The sequence below is a fragment of the Triticum aestivum genome, chromosome 5D (genome assembly GCF_018294505.1).
Source record: "Triticum aestivum cultivar Chinese Spring chromosome 5D, IWGSC CS RefSeq v2.1, whole genome shotgun sequence".
Classification (NCBI taxonomy): domain Eukaryota; kingdom Viridiplantae; phylum Streptophyta; class Magnoliopsida; order Poales; family Poaceae; genus Triticum; species Triticum aestivum.
The window spans coordinates 77,710,255-77,728,787 of NC_057808.1; the positions used below are offsets into that span (position 1 = coordinate 77,710,255).

Consider the following 18,533-nt stretch of genomic DNA (forward strand, 5'->3'; position numbering starts at 1 on the left):
CACATGAAGTGTGCCTTGCCATGAGTTGGTCAAGGGGTACAATAGTGATCCGGGAATGGATCACATGACAGCGGTCGAACTTATCCTTAGTACCTAGTGGACTAAGGAATTTTCTCGATTATGGAGGTGAAAGGAGTTCGTCGTAAAGGGTTACGTCGATGCGAACTTTGACACTAATCCGGATGACTCTGAGTAGTAAACCGGATTCGTATAATAGAGCAATTATTTGATATGGCTCCAAATAGCGCGTGGTAGCACCCACAAGATGACATAGATATTCGTAAAGCACACACGGATCTGAAAGGTTCAGACCCGTTGACTGATAACCTCTCTCACAAGCATAACATGATCAAACCAGAACTCATTGAGTGTTAATCACATAGTGATGTGAACTAGATTGTTGACTCTAGTAACTCTTTGGATGTTGGTCACATGGTGATGTGACCTGTGAGTGTTAATCACATGGTGATGTGAACTAGATTATTGACTCTAGTGCAAGTGGGAGACTGTTGGAAATATGCCCTAGAGGCAATAATAAATTGGTTATTATTATATTTCCTTGTTCATGATAATCGTTTATTATCCATGCTAAAATTGTATTGATAGGAAACTCAGATACATGTGTGGATACATAGACAACACCATGTCCCTAGTAAGCCTCTAGTTGACTAGCTCGTTGATCAATAGATGGTTACGGTTTCCTGACCATGGACATTGGATGTCGTTGATAACGGGATTACATCATTAGGAGAATGATGTAATGGACAAGACCCAATCCTAAGCCTAGCACAAGATCGTGTAGTTCGTTTGCTAAGAGCTTTTCTAATGTCAAGTATCATTTCCTTAGACCATGAGATTGTGCAACTCCCGGATACCGTAGGAATGCTTTGGGTGTACCAAACGTCACAACGTAACTGGGTGGCTATAAAGGTGCACTACAGGTATCTCCGAAAGTGTCTGTTGGGTTGGCACGAATCGAGACTGGGATTTGTCACTCCGTGTAAACGGAGAGGTATCTCTGGGCCCACTCGGTAGGACATCATCATAATGTGCACAATGTGACCAAGGAGTTGATCACGGGATGATGTGTTACGGAACGAGTAAAGAGACTTGCCGGTAACGAGATTGAACAAGGTATAGGGATACCGACGATCGAATCTCGGGCAAGTAACATACCGATAGACAAAGGGAATTGAATACGGGATTGATTGAATCCTCGACATCGTGGTTCATCCGATGAGATCATCGAGGAGCATGTGGGAGCCAACATGGGTATCCAGATCCCGCTGTTGATTATTGACCGGAGAGTCGTCTCGGTCATGTCTGCGTGTCTCCCGAACCCGTAGGGTCTACACACTTAAGGTTCGGTGACGCTAGGGTTGTAGAGATATTAGTATGCGGTAACCCGAATGTTGTTCGGAGTCCCGGATGAGATCCCGGACGTCACGAGGAGTTCCGGAATGGTCCGGAGGTAAAGATTTATATATGGGAAGTCTTATTTTGGTTGCCGGAAAAGTTTCGCACTTTATCGGTATTGTACCGGGAGTGCCGAAAGGGGTCCGGGGGTCCACCAAGGGGTCCACCAGCCCCCCCCGGGGGGGGGCACATGGGCTGTGGGGGGTGCGCCTTGGCCTATATGGGCCAAGGGAACCAGCCCCAAGAGGCCCATGCGCCAAGAGATAAGATAAACGGAGAGTCCTAAAGGGGGAAGGCACCTCCGAGGTGCCTTGGGGGGGAAGGACTCCTCCCTGGCCGCACCCTTCCTTGGAGGAAGGGCCAAGGCTGCGCCCCCCTCTCCCTTGGCCCTATATATAGTGGGGGAAAGGGAGGGCAGCAACAATCCAAGCCCTGGCGCCTCCCTCTCCCTCCCGTGACACCTCTTCCTCCCCGCTTGCGCTTGACGAAGCCCTGCCGGGATCCCGCTACTTCCACCACCATGCCGTCGTGCTGCTGGATCTCCATCAACCTCTCGTTCCCCCTTACTGGATCAAGAAGGAGGAGACGTCGCTGCTCCGTATGTGTGTTGAACGCGGAGGTGCCGTCCGTTCGGCGCTAGGATCATCGGTGATTTGGATCACGACGAGTACGACTCCATCAACCCCGTTCTCTTGAACGCTTCCGCTCGCGATCTACAAGGGTATGTAGATGCACTCCCCTTCCCCTCGTTGCTAGATTACTCCATAGATTGATCTTGGTGATGCGTAGAAAATTTTGAATTTCTTCTACGTTCCCCAACAACGACGTCCTTCGAGGAGTCCCGGTCCAGTCTTTGCGTCAGCGATGGCGCCGCTTCGACTGCGGGGGTGTTGAGTATATGTGTTATGTGCATATTCGTGTATCGGGCCCACCTCTTAGGTCCTTGTATAGTTGAGGTCGTGGCCCACCGTTGTACATTATATATACGTGTGATTGCACCTGATCAACACATCGTGCAATTTCATCATCATACAAGTAGAACAAGTGTCAGTTATATGCCCACTTCACTTGTTTAGTGGAGTACTCATCGACATTGAAAAATTAACCAAGCCGAGAAAAAAGAAGTTATTTCTTTTGGGTCCTATCCAGCTGTGCTGGCAGTAAAGTGTCCAAAATAATCATGCAAAGGCAAAACAACACAACACAACATGATTACAGAGGAATTATCATCATGCAATGAAAGGACATTGGGAGCAAATAGTAATATTTCCCCCCTAAAAAGCACACGTGCATAAAGACAACTCCACACACACACACACACGAGAAACCGGTCAAGGAAATAATCATGCAGACAAAAACTTTTGCTTTAAAAAACCATGAAATAAACCAAAAGCCGCTGCCCTGCATTTCAATTCCTCAACGGAAAAGTCAATGCCCCAAGAACGAAAGCCTTGCTTGCAGCGACTCCTCCTCCTCCCACTTTACAGCCCACTGCGCGTGTGTGAGCCCCAGGGAGCAAAAACTAACAAGGTAGAGCCAATAATAATATTAATGTGACAGTACCAAACACTTTGTTTTTACCCGGTGGATGCTACTAAAGCACCCCACCCCACCCCACCCCAGCCAGGCCAGCCTCACTAAAATAGTGCCGCTACTTACTTTTGCAGCTCCAAAGCGAGGCAGGGCAGTACTAGTAGTGTAGAAACTGCAAAAAAGAGAGGAAAAAAAAGAGAGAGAAGTTGGTGTGGTGTTGGTAGTTCTTGGATGGAAATGAATGCAACCCCCTCTTCATGATACCAACGCATTTAGTGCGCTCCAAACCACTCGCGACGAGTTTGGTGAGAGCGGGGAGGATCTGAGTGAGTGAAGCCAGTGAGCGAGTGAGTGAGCTCCTTTCATATTTTCTCTCCAATCCTTGCTCTTGCTGGATTTCCACTGGTTTGAGAGAGCATTGATGAGTTCTTCTTGGTGGTGGTGGTGTGCAAAAGCAAGGAGAGTGGAGTCAAATCTTTGCTGAGGTTTCTATCTTCCTTTCTATCCTTCTTCTTTAATTTGAGTTCTTGGTCCTGCCAAAAGCCAAAGCCCTCTCCTTTTTGCTGGGAAAGGCGGAGCGTGTCATTGCATTTCAAGCCCTCCCCACCCTCCTCCATTTCTTCTCCTCTCCGAGAAAATCCGCGGTTTCCCCGCCTCAAACCCAAGGAGAACCTGAGATTTCTGCACCCGCAGCCGGCCGGCCACTGTTCTTGGTTGAGGGCTCTGACATTTCTGATCCCCCATTTTCTCCCCCCCGGCGGAAGATCCGGTTTTCTTTCCCTTCCCTTCCCCACCCGGAGCCGAGCCGCAGTTTTCTCCGCGCCCGCTGATCCGAAATCCCACCACCCACCCAGAAATCTCGGGGTTTTCCGGTCAGCCCCATCCCCATGCCTCGCCGCGCCCGCTGATCCCAGCCGCGACGCACGCAGTTGGTTTCCCCGTCGTCGATCCGACAGCTCGGGGGGCGGCACATGCATCTCTCCCTGTGGAAGCCGCTCTCCCACTGCGCCGCCATCCTCCTCTCCAAGAACCACCGGCGGCGCGGTGGAGGTGGAGGCGGCGGCGGCGGGCATGGAGGCGGCAACGGCCGGCGGGACGACCCGGCGTCGTTCCTCCGGCAGCTGCGCGACGCGCTGGACGCCGCGTCGGAGGAGGGCGCCCTCTGCCCGCCGCCCGACGCCGCCGGCGCCGAGGAGGACGCCGCCGTCACGCGCTCCCGCTCCCTGGCGCGCCTGCGGGCGCAGCGCGACTTCCTCCGCGCCACCGCCCTCGCCGCCGCCGCCGGCCCCTTCCGCTCCATCTCCGACCTGCCGCTCCTCGCCCACGCCATAGCCACCTTCCTCTCCATGTACCCGGACTACGCCTCCACGTCCGACGTCGACCGCCTCCGCCTCGACCATTACTCCCACCTCGACGCCCCCGGCGCCGGCAGGGTCTGCCTCGACTACTGCGGCTTCGGCCTCTTTGACTCCAGCTGGGACTCCTCCTCTTCGTCCTTCACATTGTCCGAGCTCAATGCCAATCTGAGCAACCACGCGCTCTACGGTGGCGCTGAGCCTGGCACGGCCGAGAATGACATCAAGGAGCGGATCCTGGAGTACCTGAATGTGCCGGCCAGCGAGTACGCCCTGGTGTTCACTGTCAGCCGGGGGTCAGCGTTCAAGCTGCTCGCTGAGTGCTACCCGTTCGAGAACAACCGAAGGCTGCTCACCATGTTTGACCATGAGAGCCAGTCGGTGAACTGGATGGCGCAGAGTGCGCGGGCAAAGGGTGCCAAGACGCGCACCGCATGGTTCCGCTGGCCCACTCTCAAGCTCTGCTCGACAGAGCTGCGCAAGGAGATCGTGGGCAAGAGGAAGGCCAGGCGACGGGATGCTGCAGTTGGATTGTTCGTGTTCCCTGCACAGTCTCGGGTGACCGGCGCCAAGTACTCCTACCAATGGATGGCGCTGGCGCAGCAGAATGGCTGGCATGTCATGCTTGATGCTGGTGCACTTGGTCCCAAGGACATGGACTCGCTGGGGCTCTCGCTGTTCCGGCCGGACTTCATTATAACCTCATTCTACAGGGTGTTTGGTTCTGATCCAACTGGATTTGGTTGCCTTCTGATCAAGAAGTCGGTTATTGGAAGCTTGCAGGGGAGGAATGGCTGCAATGCCTCTGGAATGGTCAGGATTGTTCCGGTATTTCCACAGTACCTGAGTGACTCCATCGATGAATTTGATGCAGTGGAAACAGAGGGACTTGAAGATGACCCTTGCACTCCGAAAGATGAAAATCCAGTGCCTGATGTCCGGAACGGTTCGCAGCTGCCAGCATTTTCGGGTGTGTACACTTCTGCTCAGGTCAGAGAGACGTTTGAGAGTGACCCTGGTCGTGACAGCAGCTCGGATAGGGATGGGGCGAGCACCATTTTTGAAGAAACTGAGAGCATATCTGTCGGTGAGGTGATGAGGAGCCCAGCATTCAGCGAGGACTGTTCATCAGAGAACTCTTTCTGGGTTGATGTTGGCCAGAGCCCGTTGGGGTCAGAGAAGTCTGGTCAGTTCAAGAAAGGGAAACTGGGATCACCATTACCATCATCTTGGTTCACTGGCAGAAAGGGTAACAAGAGGATGTCACCTAACCTAGCATCGAGGATATCTAGAAGCCCACTTTATGATGGTAATGTGATTTCTTTTGATGCTGCTGTACTGTCAGTTTCACAAGATGTAGACTGCCTCAGGGAAGACCCTGAAGAAGAAATCTATGAGAATGGCCGGGGAAATCATTTTAGGCAAGTTAGTGAAATCCAAGAGGAGCCGGAGGTTGAAGAGGTTGCATGCCAACATGCCATGAACGGTGATTTGGACCACAAGGAAAGTGCGATAAGAAGGGAGACTGAAGGGGAATTTCGGCTGCTTGGACGGAGGGATGGAAACAGCAGGTTTGCTGGGGGTCGTCTCTTTGGTGTTGAAGAGATTGACGGAGCTATAAGCATGGGGCGCAGAGTTTCATTCAACACTGAGGCGAATATGATTGCTGACAGACTACATCGGGCCTCAGATGCTGCTGAAGCGTCTGGATATCCATTTCGTGATGACGATGCTTGTATAAGTGATGGGTATGATGATGCTCAAGACTGGAGCAGGAGGGAACCAGAGATAATTTGCAGGCACATTGATCATGTTGACATGATGGGGCTCAACAGAACAACACTTAGGTTAAGGTACCTTATCAATTGGCTAGTAACTTCGCTGTTGCAGCTGAAGCTGCCAGGCTTGAAAGACAGTGATGGAGTTCCTCTTGTCCACATTTATGGTCCAAAGATTAAGTATGAAAGGGGAGCGGCCGTTGCTTTCAATCTGAAGCAAAGTGGTGGTGCTTTCATTAATGCCGAATTTGTCCAGAAGATAGCTGAGAAAAATGGCATATCTCTCGGCATCGGTTTTCTTAGTCATATAAAGATAGACCCAAACCAGAAACAGGCAAATGGAGCACTAGACATACCCGAGGCTTCCTTTTATAAGAATGGTCGCAGAGACAGTAAAAAGGTGACTGTAAGAGTTGAAGTTGTGACTGCTTCGCTTGGCTTCCTCACTAACTTTGAAGATGTGTACAAGATGTGGGCATTTGTTGCCAAGTTCTTAGATCCTTCATTCCTGGAAAGTGAGCGCATTGCCATAGCTACTGACCAAATGGAGGCGATAGCTGCTGAGCACATGGAAGGGCAAATTTGAGCTTGATGTATGATGTATCGATCAATGAAGGAGTGGAAGGTGATCTTTCTCCTTTTGTCGAGCCATAATTTGTGTTTTCGAGGGGTAATTGGTAGTGGATTTAGCAGATTTTTTTATTCTTTGCCTAGTTCCTTGACATGTGACTTATTTTTGTGTCATGTAGAGTTTGCTCAAATATGTACCAGCGGCTCATCAGTAGAGCTCCTTTCCACTGAACAATGTTTGTAAAGCAGCTCACTGGAAATGAAGTAGTTTTGAGTGCTTTGTTCCTGGAATGTGTTCATGATGCAGTTTTCACATCCTCTGTTAAAATTGTCTTCTAATTTATTTTTGTTTGTGGTTGCTGCTTAAAGTTGTAACTTTTTTTGCCGACCTTTGATAATCAATCAATATTGCTGGATGACTGTCCCTTTTGTCCATGGAAACTCACAACTGAGAATGGTGTGGCCGCTTCTAAGTTCCAACTTCCACTTTGATTTTATTCCAGTCAGTCTGTTCAACATGTTTTTGTCTTGTTGAAATACAACCATTCAGTTGGATTTGAAATGTTTGTAAGTACCATCACTTTCCTTCTTGGGTGAACTTCAATCATGAATTGCCTCAGTGTGGTATTATCCAATTTCAACCCCCCTTTTGTGCATGTTACGTTTATTTGGCAGGTTTACTAATAATCTGACACTTGAGTGACTTGGATAACCTGATCTGAAGAAGCATTAGGAACCAGTCACACTGATTGTTCGATGTACTCCTGGAGTTTTTGCATGTCCTAGCATTGAAACATAACATTATCATGATTGTTGTCTCAGTGGGCTCACATGAATAAGATCCTGTATAACCATTAATGTTATTCTTCCTTTTGTACTAGTAAATCAAAATTACGAACATCCACTACCGATCTATTTGGTATTTTGGTGCATGTCTTCCCCCAGCCCAGGTAAGAAGGTAACTCCAATTTTGACGGTGCAATTTTCTTTGTGTATGACTTTTGGATGCTCCCTATTTATCAGAAATTATAATCAGGGAGTCCCATTATAGATCCGCTCTGCAATACCATGAAATATCTTTTATGGACCTTCAGTTGTGCTGGTAAACTAAAGTGGGAACTCTCTACAAGTCAGAAGCTTATCTTGTGTTATGTGTTATCAATGTTCAGTTTCTGTACTGGTTTCTACAGTAATTAGTCATGTTAACTCAGGTGCATTGCCAAGTGTTACGCTTAATATGACGATTTCATTAATTTTCCCTTTTAAATTGCTTAAATGTGCTATTTTAATTTTATCCTTGAAATGTAAGTAGAAGATAGCAGAATTGTGATAAACCTCTTCCTAGGCATCCTATTAGGATGCAGCAACTGTACATCAGTTTGTATTTAATGCACAAACATCAGTTTTGAGCTTTTGCCCCTACTGTGGCTGCCCCTTTCCTTCTTGTACTGCCACGTAGCAGCAACATCACATTTTATGGCAAGCAACTTACAAAATGATGCAACCATTGGGCTATAAAATGGAGGAATTGTAAATGCATTTTTTTTGTACAGCCGAAAGAAAAACGATCCCAGCATCAAATGCATCTCTTTTCCCAGAACAAATGCCTGAAACATTCTTTCCTGCTTAGGCCTGGCTGGCTCTGACCTGATCAGTGGCTAGCCATACCCTATCTGTTCACTCAGTTTGACAGCCATAATCAAGAAAATCTTCCCAAGTATGTCGAAGCAGAGCAGTGGCAGTGTGTGTTCAGTGCTCATGCTCAGAAGAAAACGATTCATTGAAAAAATTGAAGAGGATGGTTTTCAGTTCCCAGTCTATTCCTCTCCCTAATTAATCAGTTTTACTTCCCTGTCCACAGTGGGTCTTAATTCACATAATATGTGCCTTGAAGTGTTGAATGCGGCTTGTGACTTTTGGGTTCTCCATACAGCCATCCTATTTATCTGTGAGACTGTGACCTTTGCGCTAGCACTGCTCAGAACATCCCTCTGAATCCGTGGCAACCAGCATTCTTGCAGAAGTCCTGGTAATCTCCTGCTTTAATCTCTGCTGTTGTTTTGGCTATTGCCACTGACACAATCTGCTACTACACTCTCTAGATATTGCTGCCCTTCCTTATCTTCTTAGACTATATGGAAGAAATAAAACTGGAATATGTCAGTAGATTCTGCAGCTTTTAGTGCTCAAAAGTCAAATCTATGACATAGCAACCTTTGTCATGCTTTCATCTGCATCAGCCTGAATAAACTTTTCTAGTGATGTTCTTTTTCAACAATAGGGCACAATGCCAGTACAGTAGGTTCATGTCAGTTAGCCTGAATACTGGAAGTTTTTAGGTTACTTCCCAGTTCCCACCTGTTTACGTGCCTACTGTAAATTGATTTTGTCCTCCCTTCCTAATAACTTCCATCTTTATTAACATTGTAGGAGTGATCAGAGGATGGACAAGTCTTGCACACGATGCAAGGATTACGTCGCACATCAATATTGGGACCACATGGATAATCGGAAAAAGCGTTTCTTTAAGCTTATGCTTGGCAATTTCAGGAATGGAGTGGTACGATCTTCTCGACTATGCTGTTCCTGTGGACAAATATACATGTTCTATAGTTTGTTAGTTTGTTGTTTTGGTCAAGTGGACAACTTAGGTCCTGGGATAACGGTTTCATGGTTTACTCATCTTAGTACTTGATTTGGAGGTTCGAACCAGTTTTGTTTTTCTGTATGAGTAGTTGTTTGAGAATCAATTTCTGGCAAAAATGTTGAACGTCAGAAGGTTATCGAAATTATCAGGACATTCACCTCAATATTCTGTTCATGCATGGAGTTAGGATCCACATGTCTGGTTTTGTGAGACATGGATTATATGTAAAGCATGCCCTGAAAAACTGACTTAGTGGGTGGCATATCCTGAAATCGCTCCTTAAAACTATGCATAAGGCATATTCGAATAAAGAAATTTACATCTGTATTGAGAAGAAAACATGTTTGCTCTTAGTTTTCAGTAAAATCAGCAGCAACGACCTTGTTATTTATATGGATCAATATAGCTAGTTATTGCTCTTAAAATAGTAACGGTGTAATGCTTTCAATTTTATGACATACTCCATGTTAGTGTAAATTACCTCTTTATCCTACCATGTAGAGTACATGACTATGGCGTTCATATGTCAAATTTATTTTTTAATCCCTGCAGACCATACCAGAGAAGTTTGTGCGCAGTGTTGGAGGAATGATCTCTGAACTAGTCAAACTAGAAACCCCAGATGGTAATACATATAATGTTCATATTGCCAAGGAACTGAATAATCTAGTCCTTCGATCTGGATGGTCAAAATTTGCCAGTGTTTATGAGCTTCAAGAGGGTGACCTTTTGAGGTTCAAATACAATGGGGACTCCCACTTCAAAGTTGAGATCTATGATCCAAGTGCTTGCGAGAAAGAGATATACTGCGTTGTAATGAACCACAATCCAGGTCTCCAAAAACGGAGCGTTCCTCATGATAATCAAATGTTATCACCGGAGGGTGAAAGGCTAGCAAAGCGTCAGAATGGTTGCTGCAGCGACGGTTGCAAAACTTCAGAGATGAATCCAGCAGGCTCTCCACACAAACCAAGTAAAGATACATATGTTTCTCCTAGTTCTAGCACAGTGCGATCAAGTTTCATTATTAACAGCATTAATGGTTGATATTGCGCAGCTAAAAAGGAAGTCCCATCTTCTGAAGATGCCAGGAGTTCGGGTGAACGTAAGACTTTCACCAGGTCTCACTATTTCTTGGCAACAGGGTGCAACCTGACTGATGCACATAAGGTGGAAGTCGACAAAATTGAACAAAATATCAGGCCCGAGATTCCACTATATGTCAAAACCATGTCCAGTGCCAGTCTGGTTGATGGATTTCTGGTATGTTGGCAGTTGCATTACTTGCATTCCATACTTAATGACTACTTGAGCTGTTTGACTTTTTCAGAACTTGTTCTTGCGATGATCAGAACTTCAGATTCACCTGTTAAATCTTGTTTAAGCTTTGCTGAACTCATCGAAACTAACTGCTAGATCATTTGTAATAGGTCATATCTCATATGCAAAGATGACGCTATCAAACACCTTCCACGCAAAGACGAATTCATCACACTTTGTCATGCCAGTCATAGCAAGACATGGGGTGCTCATTACAATATCAATGCTGATGATACATATCATCTTTCTGCCGGCTGGTTGAGATTTGTCGATGACAACCAGTTGCAAAAAGGCGATACTTGCGTGTTTGAAGTATTAAAGAGGCAGAGAAGTTTCACAATGGCAGTTCATCTGCTTAAAGCAAGCCATCATCAACCGCCAGGTAATGCCCTGCGTATATGCATGCAGTGTGAGGGATCATCCTTTAGATGTAGCCCTACTCACAGTAGGGAAAAACTTGAAAATGAATCCAGCAGATTCTGCAAGGGATTATGTAAATTAATGCACTATTGGTTTCATGTCCCATGTTTAGTAATTTGTGACTGGGTCTTTTATGTAGGATTTCCCACTTCTTCCAATAGTCTTAGGCCTGAAGTCAAGAGTTTTAGGCCTGAAGATAAAGTGAGGTTGTCACGATTCACCACTCTGGAGGGCCTGCTGAAGACTAAGTATATGAGAAAGTAGAAGCTATTAAGCCTGAAATCCCTGTTTTCGTGTCTATCATGATGAAAACCAATGTTAGCAGCAGAACCCCCAGTTTGGTGAGTCACCATCACTTTGTTCATATTCAAAAGAAAAGGAAAAATACAATTCATCAGCGGAAGTTTATTCCCAGTTATAGTGAGAGAACAGAATTAGAGCACTGAAGTTTTCACTGAATCTTACTTCCTCTTTTTTCCGTGCAATCAGGCCTTCAGTCTGGATTATGCCAAATATTTTCTCCCTGGTGAGAACCAAATTTTCAGGCTTCATCGGCCCGGGGAAAGCGCTCCATGGAAAGCTGAATTCAGGAGCTTTGGTTCAAGGCGTTGGCTTGTTAAAGGCTGGGAGCAGTTTGTCATCGACAACGAACTGGAACTAGATGATGTCTGCCTCTTCGAGCGGATTGAAAACAAGAAGAAGCTCAGGATGATGGTCCACATCATCCGAAAAGAAGAGTACTGTTGATTTGCTCCCTTTTCTGCCTGTGCTTTTGTAACCGGGAAGTTTAGTATTGTCAGTGGATTTTGTGTTAGAATTTCCCGATGATCAATGTCCCTGCTGACTCATCCGACAAAATCTCTGAATGTGCCTCTGTTACAAACTAAATTACCTAGATATGATGTTACTAAGTTGTTAATTAGTTTGTGTTATAGAATTATGAGCACTTCCTATTTTAATTTTAAATATCAGTATTAAGATACTTCAGATATTCGTTGGGGGACATATCCTCATAAAATGCACAAATTCTGGCAATCCCACGAAATGTATGTGTAAAAATTCGAGAAGTTATGTATTGTTCTACATTCATGCGAAAATTTAACTTAAGATTGAAGTACTCTACCAGTGAGAAAGAAAAAGACAGTACTGACAGTACTTGGCAAACTATTCAATTTCACCAAGCATTGGTTCTTGGATTTTTCAATCTTCCAATGCCTATGTTAATATGTTTTTGTAAAACCTCTAATGCCTATGTACTGTATGTTAATAGTATTGTCAATGGATTTGCTGGGTCACTTCTCTTACAATTGTGTGCTGCAACCAGGAGGCAATTAGCTAAGATCAGAGTCACTTTGATTACAGTTACTTCATGACATAATTTATGGTACTTGAATGAATCACTGTAAGGAAATAAATTCTGAGCACTGTCCACTCAACTTACTAGTACTACCAACTTACCTCTCCCCAAGATGAAATTAAACATAGCACAAATCTGCCCTGGTGACCCCACCTTTCAGTAGGCGAGGTCCATGAATACCCAGCGTCCACTGGTCTCCACTGAGCTGTAACTTATAGGTGAAATCTATTTAGGTATGCAGTTACTCTTCTCACCCTCACCAAAGAACTACTACTAATAGTCTCGTCAGCCAGCAGAACTCTCACTCATCAGGAAGAATCAGGGAATGCATGAAGAGCAAGGCAAGCCCAACTCTCTCTCTCTCTCTCTCTCTCTCTCTCTCTCTCTCTCTCTATCTCGCTCTCTCTCTCTCTCTCTCTGCCGTGGCTGAGGATGTTGCTTGTGTGATTGTTGAATGGCAGATGAGATGATGGGTGAGAAAGGGTGTGAGAGCTGCAAGAAGTGGCAGGAGCACTACTACTGGGAGCACATGGACGTGAGCAAGACCAAGTTCTTCAAGCTCATGACACAAGATTCCCAGCAGCGCTTTGTAAGTATCCAATACTCTCACATGGATTGAACTCTGTAACAATAGTTGACCGCTTGTACTAGCTAGTTCCAAATTGTTGATTTCCCCCTAAAAAAAGAAAAGGATGTTGAAAAAACAACAACAACTAGGACAAATCCTGATTTCTAGAAAGCATAAAGAAGTCTTACAAGGCTCATCCGTGATGTATGCATGATGCATCAGAAACGCAACACTTCTGGTGTTTTCTCCAAAAAAAAAAAAGTCTTACAAGATGGAACTTACCTCCAAATAATGGACGGTACAAACTTGAAATGCATCATCATACGTAGATCCTCTGAACCTAACCATGTGACTAACCGCCTGCCAATTTTGTCTCCTCCGTCTTAGCGCATACCGGACAAGTTTGCGAGCAGCTTCATCAGGCAGACGCAGAGCTCGCAGGGATTTGACCTGGAAGCACCAAGCGGCGAAACATGGCATGTGGGTGTTACCAAGGTTGCCAATGACCTGTTCTTCAGTTCGGGATGGGGAGATTTTGTCAAGGCTCATGAACTGCAGGAGAATGACCTCCTGGTCTTCACATTCAGCGGCAACTCCTCTTTTGAGGTCCTCATCTTCGATGCGACCGGTTGCGAGAAACTGTCTTCTCTCTTCGCTGGCGCTGGTATGCACAAACATTTTGATGGTATGGTGGGTCAACAGGTTGAGCAATACTCTCCGAGTGATGATTCTGATGAAGACGACGACAATGATGATGATGATGACGATGACGACGATGATACAAGTGTACCGTCTCAGTTGATTGAATCCCCTCACAAGGTTTCCACTTTAAGGAAATTCAGTGGAAAGACCAAACCAAGTAAGGCACTACGATTTTTGCAGTGCAACTAATACATGAGATGATATCCTGAATAAATCCCTTTCTTGAGATCTTGGTGTAGTCAACTAACACAGGCCCATGTAAACTATGAATGATCACTAACTCTTTTTTGTTGATCACTTTAAGTACTAAATTTATAAGCTCGTGACACACTGTGACAGGGAAAGAGCTTCGTGAATCACCAAACAGTAGCAGCTCATGCGATGTTAAGCATGAGGAAACTGAGGAAGAGGAGAGTGATGATGACACATATGCTGACTTCGACTACTGCTACTCGAGGGCTGCGAAGCAACTACCCGACGACGAAAAAAGTGAAATAATCGGGCTGGCTTCGATCCAACCGGGCAATCCAGCATTCATGACAGTTCTGCTGAGGGCCCACCTGCAACACAAGAACAATTTTCTGGTCAGTTTGGACTGATCAAAACAATCTAACGCACTTGCAGCAAGCTTGTGTAATTTTTTGTCAACTCTGCATGCACAAGGTTTCCCATATGTTTAGACATTAATTTCTCCTTGTGGCTTGTGCAGGTCATCCCCAGTGAATTTGTAGACGAACATCTCCACATGAGATCACATGAGGTTGTGCTCCTCAGGCCAAACAGAGAAGAGAGGTGGCATGTCAGGTACTACCAGGGGAGCTCCAGCAGAGGCTTCAGGGGCCAACCTTGGGCCAAGTTCGTCCGTGAAAATGAACTGCGCGAGGGGGATGTCTGCGTCTTTGAGCTGATCAAAGGCGCGAGGAATGAGAAGAAGCTGGCGAGGACTACGATGGCCATCCATGTCGCCAGGAGGAGGAAGTCCAACGGCCGGTTTGCCTTAGTGGACTAAGTTCCTGCAGTGTGGGAAGTGCGCTGAATATTTTGGCATGTAATATGCAGTGTAGATATGTGCAAGTGCCTAGTACTGAAACCTGCTGAACTGGGAGTTCTTAGCTGGTGTGAGCCGTGTGCTGAATGTTTCTGAACCGGAGGGGAAATCACCACTGATCTTCATCAACAATGTCTTTCCGCTGCCCGCCATTAGATGTGAGTAGTGCACCTCCAAGACTAAGGGTTCATAGTTTTATGTATATGGTAAGATCTGTCTTTGTGTTTCTAATGTTTAGATGACATGAGCTGCCCTTTGTACTACCTCACTAAGGGTAAAACACTGCATAACTCCTTGACAGTGGATGTTATGTCTTCAACTATATGTCATCATGCTTTGTGCAATGCTCTATTTTATTATCTAATACTAGGGTTTATCGAAAAAGGCTTTCGCCCCGCTTTATATATAAATCACCGATCACAACAAGCACCCAATACAAACACACCCACCATAACACACGCACACACCCAGGGCAGGATACATAGGCGCTGAAGGCAGCAACACCACCCCAAGCACTACCACCACGAAGAGATGAAGCTACATATGATGGACCATGTGCTTCAAGGCGGCGCCTTCAGTAAAGGTACGACACCGGAGCGCCGCCACCGCCCGATCCAAGGATCAGAGTTTCCCCTGGAGCCGCATGATGGGCAATGAGAGCCGCGACGACGCCTTCAAGAAGGGAACGATCTCCGCCGCCGCCGGTCCGTTCGAAGATAGAACAGGTTTTCACCTCGGCCAACACTCACCGCCACCGAACGCCACACCCCGGCAACCACGCCGCCCACACGGCCATGATGACCGGGCAGTACCAAGACACGGGCTTTGCCCAAGAGCACCGCGCTACCACCACCAGGGCCGCCGCCGCGGCATCCAAGACCTTGACACCACCTCACCCGAGATCCGCCGCAACCCCAACGAAAGAGGCGAGCGGAAAGGTCCCACCTTTCGCACCCCTGGGCGACCCCCAGCGTCGAGACCCGATTGGTCGGCCAGAACTGGCATCCACCGGCCCATCCTGCTGCCCCGTGCACGAGATGAGCTTGGTCCTGCAGCACCGAAAAGGGGACGAGGTCAGTCCTGCTGCACTGTGCGCGATACGAGCTCAGTCCTGCTGCATCGTGCGCGAGACGAGCTCGGTCCTGCAGCACCGGGCACGAGATGAGCGGTTGGCCGCAGCTAGGAGAGGACCAGCCCTTTGATGGGAGTAACGCCTGGGCGACGAGGAGATGGGGCGAAGGCCGAGACGGCCCGAACACAGATGAGCCGACGCCGGAGAAGCCGGCCGCCGCCGCAAGCAGATCCGTTGAACCACCGTGAAGCGCCACGACACCAGGAGAGCACCACCGTCGGACCTCCCCACGCCGCGGCCCACGGCCGAAGCAGCGGCCACGCCCGGCCGCTACCCTACCCGCATCGCCCGGCGAGCTCCAAGCACCGGAGCCGCCGGGCACGCACCACCGGTTCCACGCGCCGCCGGCCGCCCCCCAACGCCAGATCCGGTCGGATCCAACAAGAGACCGGCCGCGCGCACACCTTCCCCCCACCGCGTCTCCATGCCCTGGCCAGGTCCAGCCGGTGCCCAGCCACCCCACTAGAGGGGATGAACCCCGGCTGCAGCACCACCACCTTAGAGGGGCCGCCGGTCGCCCTGCAGCCGCCAACCACCACCACCCGCCAGATCTGGGCAGGGGGCGCCAGATCCGCTGCCAGCACGCCCCCGGGCCTCCAGAACCCCATGAGCCGAGGTGGAAGGGGGAGGAGGAGAGGAGGCGACGCCGACAGGTCACCAGGGAGTGAGGCGGAGGAGGGAAGCCGGAGCAGAGGCAAGCCGGCGCCCGATGCCACCGAGCAGGGGAGGCCGCCCCGCGACGTCCGCCACCCGCGTGAGGGAGAGAGCCGCCCCACCGCCGCCTGCGACACGCGGCCTTTGGCCGGCGAGGCCACCTGCGGCGGCGAGGGAGGGGGGATGGGGCGAAGGGACGGGGGCGGCGGCGCTAGGGTTCCCTCCCTGGGGCGCCCCGGGAGCGCCTCGGGAGGGGAGGGGAGAGATCAATACTAGGGTTTCAATCACCCTGATTGAAGCATTAGCCATTAGGTTTGGCGTGTGTTGATATAGTGGATTTATGATGTACTGCCTATATAACATGATGCTAACCTATGTCATAATTTGGCATGATTGTTTGGTTGATCAAACTCACATGCATGCCTATGCTGATATTTATGTGTCCGCATGAGAACCAACTTTTGTGGTTGGATGATGTGAGTTTCAAGGTCATCCATGTGAGCATATGTGTGTGTATTGTGTTTCTAAAAAAAAGTGTCCACGCTTTTGTGAGAGATGCTACGAGTGATTCTATGAACCTGGTCCAGTTTCCTCCATAACACCCCAGCCCCCCTCCACCCCCGCCCCTCATTTCCTCGTGTTTTTGTTTACTGCTATTATTTGTTCTGAAAATACAAACAACTTAGTACTACAATATCTCACCTCCAAAAAAAAGTACTACAATATCTACTCATTACTTGTTGCAACTAACAAAGCTAATGAGGTTGACATCCTCATTGGAACCATCAGGGGCACAAGGTGCCTTTTTATTGTATTTCAGTACTTATGATGAAGTCTTGAGTGTTAATTCTACACACTGATACCTTGGTTAAGTTAGGGGGAAACATGCCACCGCTACAAACCCTTGTGCTTGTGGACAAACAACTGGCTGCATACTATAGAAATTGGAGCAAACACCACCTGACCTGCTCAAGACCATCAAGCAACTCCAAGCCACATAATATCTCTCGGATCCATGGGCTATTTTAGGGATCATCAACAGAACATTCTATTCGAGCTATTAAATGGTTGGCATTTTCTGACGATCGACAAAAGGTTAACATCTTGGAAAATTTAATCTCGTCTCCCCTTGAGATGAAATGCATTTAATGTCGGTTAGAAAGATGACCTTGCTAGTTACTCTGTCATGAAAAGCCCCATGTTACATGCTCTTAGTATGTACCATGGCAATCTCAGTCACGTTTGCAAAGCTTGCGATCGGGGGAAATGTAAACTGCCAACTAGATGAAGGTTGGATAATAAATTGATAAAATGTTGTTGACTGAAAATATGCAATTTCAAAATAATATCTCCTGGTCGGAAAATCAAAATCAGGTAGCACATACTCCCATCTAATTACTTGAAATCACATTGGCTATTTTGCTCCAACAATACCCCAATGCATAAGAAATGAAAGTTTCTCCCAAATTAAACCAACCGCAGTACAAAACTTCTATGCTTGTGTTCTAGTTGAACACCCCCACATAGTAGTGACACAAAAGCCGCATCTATCAAGCTTTCCTCTAGAAAGACAATTCAAACTCATACTAGTTAACTTTGGGTTGACAAATCCACCACAAAGACCACATGATCTCAGAAATGGTTTGACAAGATAGTTCTTCTTCTGTAATACTTTTGTATCGTAAATGTGTGATATATTATTGACCCCTCTCATCCCTAAGAAGACGTATGTTTGACAAGTAGGGAAGGAAATGTGTTGGATTGAGAGATATATCCTCTCAGTCCTAGCTACACTTGTAGTTGAGCATCACAAGAGAAGGTGGCAAAGGCAATGAAAAATGTGAGAAGATACAGTGCTAGAGGCCAGGTGACGGCGAAGTTAGGTTGCTTGTGAACATATATATTGCAAAGTAAGAAAGCGGTGGTTGGAGATGATATGATCTCATCAATTACACTTGCACACTACATGATAATTGAAATAATCTTTCAATAGTATAATTTATAGTACATTGGTACTGCATGAGATGCATGTG

At 47.2% G+C, this 18,533-nt stretch overlaps 1 protein-coding gene and 1 pseudogene across 1 annotated transcript; both read left to right on the plus strand.

Annotated features, from left to right (window-relative positions):
- Nucleotides 1–3,050: 3,050 nt before the first annotated feature.
- LOC123119562 (uncharacterized) lies at nucleotides 3,051–6,938 on the plus strand. The gene has a single exon (XM_044539412.1). It carries the CDS (start codon nucleotides 3,921–3,923, stop codon nucleotides 6,666–6,668), a length of 2,748 nt encoding a protein of 915 aa, XP_044395347.1. The 5' UTR covers nucleotides 3,051–3,920; the 3' UTR covers nucleotides 6,669–6,938.
- A 1,757-nt stretch (nucleotides 6,939–8,695) lies between these two features.
- Nucleotides 8,696–15,052, plus strand: LOC123119563 (B3 domain-containing protein LOC_Os12g40080-like; annotated as a pseudogene).
- Nucleotides 15,053–18,533: the final 3,481 nt, after the last annotated feature.

What these genes read in the sequence shown, in the direction of transcription:
- LOC123119562 (XM_044539412.1), top strand. Translation starts at nt 3,921, where the DNA reads ATGCATCTCTCCCTGTGGAAGCCGCTCTCCCACTGCGCCGCCATCCTC.